At 35.5% G+C, this 7500-nt stretch overlaps 1 protein-coding gene across 3 annotated transcripts in view; it reads right to left on the bottom strand.

Annotated features, from left to right (window-relative positions):
* slc29a1b (solute carrier family 29 member 1b) overlaps window positions 1-7500 on the bottom strand; it is a 21605-nt gene that overhangs the window by 13115 nt on the left and 990 nt on the right. Inside the window, exons 1-2 of one of the 3 annotated variants that reach the window (XM_079597822.1) lie at window positions 1172-1227; window positions 540-612 (exon numbers count right to left, since the gene is read on the bottom strand). In XM_079597822.1, the coding sequence (XP_079453948.1) occupies window positions 540-565 (26 nt within the window). In that variant the 5' untranslated portion in view covers window positions 566-612; window positions 1172-1227. Of the gene's footprint in view, window positions 1-539; window positions 613-1167; window positions 1228-7500 lie in introns of those variants that run through there. The other 2 variants (XM_079597824.1, XM_079597823.1) reach the window with 2 other exon arrangements.

Here is a 7500-nt window from a genome sequence, read left to right on the forward strand (position 1 = left end):
GCCCCTTCTGCCTACTTCTATCCGACCCTTTATAATTGCTGCTTTATAAAAGTTTGATAAAATTTCAGCAGGAAGAGCGGTCACAGCATAAGCCATGTTGATACCAAACCAGAGCCCAGATGAAGTTGACGGACGTAGCAACAGTAACTAAGGGGGGCGGGGCTTAGCCAAAGGTGAATAGTGACGTTTCTTTCTGACCAATCAGCAGTCTGCTGTGTTTTCACGTCACATTTTAGTATCGCCTCAGCTCGCCCAGAACCTCGCTGGAGATGATACGAAAAAAAGTATCTGGAAGCAGTTAGTACAACTTTTACACAGTGGAGAACCAAACAAAGGCGAGTCGAGGCGAGCTACTGTGTAGTGGAAAAGCGCCTAAAGATATCAGATGCGCTGCACATCTGGTGCTACTCTTAAGCAGATGTAAACTTAGATTCAGCATTTTGTTTTAGAATTTGTTCTCGTTATCTGTCTCAGTGTCAATTTGCATCAGAAGAACTGACAAAACAGCGAGATAAGCCTAAAACCGATGTTCAACTCACTTGTCTTTGGGCACCTGAGGGTCCATGTCTGTGAGATTCAGAGAAATGACACTGGATTGTATTGTTCAAGCACCTGGAGGGAACATGGACATGTTCAGATACATGACTGAAAAAGTGAAGAAACTGGAAAAGATGAGAAAGCGTTCAATGAAAGAAATATCACTTTCTAATAAAAGCAAGACTAAATAAGAATATACTGTAAGTATAATCATAATTATATCATTTATAATATAGCATATAACAACAACATTTACATATTTTAAATCTAAACTAAAAACAAATAAATAAATAGTATTACAACAAGTTTCATTTTCTTACGCAAACTAGGCCTAAAATTTCTTATTTACTTTCTTTTTTGAACTTTTGAGATGAAATCTGACTAATATTTCATCTTTAGACTGAACCTCTGCAATGCACTATAAGTACAGGAATCATACTTAGAATTATATCAAATAAAAAAAAATTACAAAATGATAAACACATACCATGTATCATGCAAAGATATAAACAAAACTTTCAAAAACAAAAAAAGTTATATAACTTTCATCTTAACTAACCAGGACAAAGAGACATAACTAGTTTCACAATCACAAATAATTGCAATAAAAAAGTGAAGTGAAAAACTTACTGACCCTCGTATACATGCAGCTCTCACACTACTGTATCTCCACACACACACACACTGCTCAGCTGCAGGAGACCTTACTGGCTTTATCTGACTCCGCCCCCTCATGCATATGTAATGAGGGGCTGCACTGTTAGAACACTGATAGTGGGGCTTATCTGAGCGTTTGCACCAGCAACATCCAGACACACACACACACACACACACACACACACACAACTGAAACGCGTCTGCAAAACAACTAAACCACTGAAATTCATGGGAAATTTCTCAACAATGAAGCATAGAGCATAAATGTGTGCAGAAGAAATAAAAAGTAAATAGTTATTTTTTATTTAATATTTATATTAAAGTTACACTATGCAAAATGTATTTTTTTTAATTCACAATGAGTGAGAAAGGTTGACATTGAGCTGCTAAATCTCCAACTTCCACCAAAGCATAACCAAAACAATGTTCTTCTGCAAAATGCATGCAGTTTTGTTTTTAAACCACTAGAGGGCCAAACGGTACATAGTGTACCTGAAAACCAGTCATGCCACTAAGTACGTGCCAATGGCTTCTGTGTGTAAGATGTCACTTAATGTTAATACAGCTACTGGCCTAATTTGTTTATAAATAAACACATTATATATATATATATGTACCACTAAAACTTGTGGCGTGTGCCGATGGATTGCATCATGTGCCACTGAAGATGTTGATGTGTAACTCCTCCAGACAGATTTCAGCAGATAAACTGACATAACTGTGACACAAAATCTTAATAAATTGCCTAATTTAGTGATCTAAAAAACAAAACATATTTTACATTTTACAAACATTTAAACATATTGACAAATAGGTATTATTTTGTAGTCTGTATGTTGTTGATCTGCGCATTCTCACACAGAATTACAGTCTCATCTGTTACGGTAAACCTTTATGTTTGCATGATGCATGAGTAACACTGGCCAGCGCAAGATAAAGCAGAAATTGATCTAAATAAACATAGATAGGCCTATAATTTAATTTATATGTAAGTCGCTTTGGATAAAAGCGTCTGCCAAATGCATAATGCAAATGTTATAATTAATGGCTCTTAATATTTCACAAATATTTTATGGAATTATGTAATAAGAAATAAAACTATTTATTTTTAACAGTGTGAACATGCATTTTTTCTGGAGTTGCTTGAATGTTTTGACACACCGAGTTTACAATCATCACTACATCAAGAGCGGCGTCACACTCCTGAATGCATGCCAGTTTTCATGATGCATTGCACAAGGTTTAGTGACACATGCCAATGAGAACCGGACGTGCCAATGGCGTAAGATGCAACTTCTCATCACTTCTTGTATTGTAAAATGATTATGCATGTCACTGGATATGAAAACTGTCAGTCAGGATATACAAGACCTCAAGAACGAAACCTATGGGTCGCATCTTAAAAATGCTGAAGTGGGCAAAGCTAATCACGAGACCTGTGCCGATATGAGAAGTGAGTCTTTTCTCCACGGGTCATGATCATGATGCTGTCAGAGTTCAGCTGAGATGTGTTGGTTTCACAGCTCACGTGTGTGTCCTGAGGCTCTGGTTCCGCTCACACACACTCACACACACACATGAACTCTCCACTTCTGCTGTACCAGGCATTGAACATCACAGAGAGATAAAGGCTTCACAACAAACCCCTCTCTACAGGCTAGGCCAGAGGAACGTGTGATATGACTCGATCTGCTGGTTTTATCAGGTGAAAAGAACATTGCATAAGTTATGTAGGATGGAAACAATCCAATCAAAGAATTATTTCCCCACAGAAATGTTTTTGCAGATAAGAGCTGACAAGCAGAAATACAGCTTGGCAAAACCATCCGTGGAAAACTATAAATTACAGCAAGCGGCGCCGCCACACCCGGCAGTGAAGCAGCTTCATGGATTGTATATAAAAGTAATATCCATTTAATATAACTATATAATCAACCCGGTCACACTAAATGCGTCTCAATAGCACAGGTTATCGTGCGATTTATACACGAAAAATTCGTGTTTACAAGCATATGATACGCATGCTAGGTTTCGTAGTGTGTGCGTGTGCGTATCAAATGCACGCGACAAATGCGTATCATATGCACGTAAAAACTAATTTTCGTGTATTAATTGCACGATATACACAATGCGTGTGAAGAAGTAAGAAATAATTTAAAAAAAAATGTATGTAATATATTGTGGTAATTAATTATTAAAAATTAGGGCTGTCAAAAGATTAATCGCATCCAAAATAAAAGTTTGTGTTTACATAATATATGTGTGTGTATACTGTGTATAATTATTATGTATAAATACACACACATTCATGTATATATTTAAGAAATATTTGCATTTATATACTGTATATACATTTATATAATTTATATTATATATAAATATTTTATATATAAATATAACCAATTTTTCTTAAATATATACATGATTGTGTGTTTTATATATATAAATAATTATACACAGTACACACATATATATTATGTAAACACAAACTTTTATTTTGGATGCGATTAATCTTTTGACAGCCCTAATAAAAATATATAAATATGTAAATTATTTCATTATTAATTTGGGCCACTCGTTATTATTAAACCGATTTTAATTGAGGTTTATTATTATTTATTCAGCTGCTATGGTGACTTATTTTAGACGAGAACACTATTGACCAATCAGCATTCATAGCGTGAAAGATAAAATATAAATATAATATTTCTGAAACTACAATACCCTATGAGACTACAAATCCCATGAGGCCATCTGTCATCGCCATGATTATCGTGTTTCTCGTCACTCAAATCAATGAAAGAAACTCATCAGTGATCTAAGGACTTTTGAGTGATTCTTGATCGATGAACGACATTTATAATCAAAGGTAAAATATTCAGAATTATTTCTGCATTTTCTCTTCTTCGCATGAGTTTGTTACAGGACTGGAGCACGAACTAAACTAGTGGCGTCCAAATATGATTGTTTTCACCTGAGGAGATCTTTGAATGAAATTAACTTTACTAAAGCTCATAATACAACATTAGTTGCGATGAATAGACTTCAGTTCAGACTATAATATGGTATTATAGTGTTTATGGCAGTGAATGTGTGATGAAATTGTGTATGAATCTCCAGCAGGATGAATTCATATTTTGGTTATGCAGCCCTCTAGTGGCAAAATTAATGTATTATACAGAAATGCATATGTGGACACTTACATGTGTGTTTTAAGACACTTTATATCCATAAAATGTGCAACATTGACACTTTTATTGGAATTGAATCAACATTAAACTGAATGGATCCGCATCTAAACGACAACATTGTATTTTTAAAGCTGCTTTAAAATAATTATATAAATTTAATAACTGAAGAACTTTGTAACATTAATACTGTTGTTGTTGATTTCTTTATAACCGTGAAGCTGTCTTGTATAAAGCACTATAAATGTGAGTTGACTATTCTGATACTTTTGGTTATAGTAATTTTGTAATCATTTATAGGAGTTTATTATCATAAAAAGATGAGTAAGGATAAGGTGCATTACTCATATCTCATAATGCATATTTTAATTGTCCCTATCCCTAAACGTGGCGTGTTTTTCAACATTATTTGAAACTGGGGTGTCACTTTAAAGACATTCAGGACATAATGTGTCTTTTCAGGTTGTTTAGTAATGCAATTTAATGAAGGAATGAATTATTAATTCTCTTTCAGAGATTTTTTTCTTTGTCTGTCCAAAAAGTTTTTTTCTAAAATATTCTCACTGCACTGTATTTTGCATTCGGCACCATGTGTAAAGATCCTATGTGCTGATTTATGTATCATCTCTCTGACTCATACTGTTAATAATCAGCCTGTTTGGAGATATAATAAGATAAAAGACAGCACCGATCTAATGAAACGAGTCGTTTCTTCAGAAGTGTGCAAAGTCTGCTCTTGTAAAGATCTGCGCTAGATTAAGTGTCTGCGTCTGCACGTCTCAAATGCTGCTGGATGTTCAGTCGTGAGACTCTATGGCGTATAGGATGATGATGGTCCTTTACATGCGATCTGCAAACAATCGCATCATTACCGTATGGCTCATGCTGATCCTGCAGCCAATGAGATGCTTGCTCAGCACTTAAGCCGAGACACTACAGGTGAATAGGGTAAAACATTTAACTAGCAGATATCACCATGAAACTTACCCAGTGTATAATTATTTTGTATATATACACACACGTGCATGTATATATTTAAGAAAAATATGTTATTTATATATTAAATATTTATATATAATATAAATTATATACAGTATATACATTTCTTAAAGGGGTCATGACATGGGTTTTTTTATTTTATTATTATGTTCCCTTAGGTGCAAATATAGTATTACTATAGTTTTTTTTACAAAAAACTTTTAAAATGTAGTGATTTATGACCTTTTCCCTGTTTCTCATCCTCTGATTCACACAGTCTGTTTTGGGGGTGTTTCCCCTTTAAGAGTTCAGTGTTAACGCCCACTGTTATGATTGGCTAACGTCAGTGCCTATGCATCAATTATTAACGCCCCCAGCCAGAACATTTGCGGATTCAGCGTATTTAAAAAGTAGTTTAAAGTTTTAAATACATTACTTACAGTTTGCGTCGTCGTTGTTGAGCCCAGAATAGTCGGCACGGACTTATCTTTGAGCAACAGTTTTCTGGCAAAGCCAGCATCATTTTGGGATTTGTTCTCAAAACAGTCATCCTTCAAATGTACAGAACAAACGCTTAAACTAACACTGCCGTGACTGGGACGTCCGCAAAAAATAAAGTGCATCCATTTTCCCCTGACGTCTGGATCTTTCGCAGCGTATTCACAGATGTTGTTTGTCCACAGCAGGAACAGCACATCTGTGGCATCGTAATTTCCCTGTACACAGACCCACTCGCTGTCCGTCGACTGAACACTTGTGCGGCGCGCAGCGCGCGGGCGCGACAATGATACGAAATGAGCGTAGTTGCCTTGCGCTTAAAGCGTAGTTGTCTTGTGCATGGAGGCGGTTATATGCAAACGCTGGTACGTCACTTCGCACCGTGACGTCACTTCTTACCATGGATCCAGAACGAGCTGTATTTAGAGCTTGATTAAATAAATGATTCGTTTATAATGGGGAGGACGTCTTAAGCTATGAAACTTGCAGGACGTTTTAATGGTACAAAGACCTTTTATATACCAAAAGATCCAGGCAAATTTGGTTTCTCATGTCATGACCCCTTTAAATATATACATGCACGTTTGTGTATTTATATTTACAAAATAATTATACACAGTACACACACATTTATTATGTAAACACAAACTTTTATTTTGGATTCGATTAATCGTGATTAATCGTTTACATTACAGTATATATTAGTTGTGGTCAAAAGTTTACACACACCTCGCAAAATCTGCAAAATGTTTCAATATTTAAGCAGGACAAGTTAGAACTAGAGGTTTGGTCAAATTACTGACTAATAGTGAGTAATGTAATCTTTGTCTTAGCAAGCGCCACTAATAAACTTTTAAAGCCATGAAGATATGCGAGTAAACGACGGTCCTAGTGCCCTTTACTATTTATAACCCCTGAAAACACAATCATTAAAATCCTCCACCCAACAACAGCCTTTAGATTCTCAACAGCAATCTCAAAATGATTCAAGTAATCTCAGTAATGTCTCAATTATTTATGACGCTGGACCACAAAACCAGTCACATGGGTCATTTTTTAAAATTGAGATGTAGGCTATATAATCTGAAAGCTGAATAAATAATCTCTCCATTGATGTGTGGTGTGTTAGGATTGGACAATATTTGGTCGAGACACAACTATTGAAAATCTGGAATCTGAGGAGCAAAAAAATGTAAACATTGAGAAAATCTCCTTTAAAGTTGTGCATTTATGTTCACGATTGTGCTGCATTCACTCACAAAAATACATGTTTTATATATTTACGGTAGGATTTACTAAATATCTTCATGGAACATGATCTTAATATCCTCATGATTTTTGGCATAAAAGAAAAATGGATAATTTTGACCCATACAATGTATAGTTATATAGATATAGCCGTGCGGCTCCAGACTGAGTTTTTGTGCTCCAAAGTCACATATACTGAAACTCCACATGACTGACACACATCATCCGCGCTCATTCTACGGGAAGACAATGCAACCGAACTAATACACCAATCAAAACAAAGCTGGACTCTATTAATAGTGCGGTCTGTGTAGTTTAGGAAGCAGTGCATGTAAGATAGCCGGTGATTCCTCAGTCTCTTCTGCATTGTCAAGCGGAACGGTGTGTAAACATC

Source organism: Phoxinus phoxinus, assembly GCF_949152265.1.
Source record: "Phoxinus phoxinus genome assembly, chromosome: 22".
NCBI classification, from domain to species: Eukaryota; Metazoa; Chordata; class Actinopteri; order Cypriniformes; family Leuciscidae; genus Phoxinus; species Phoxinus phoxinus.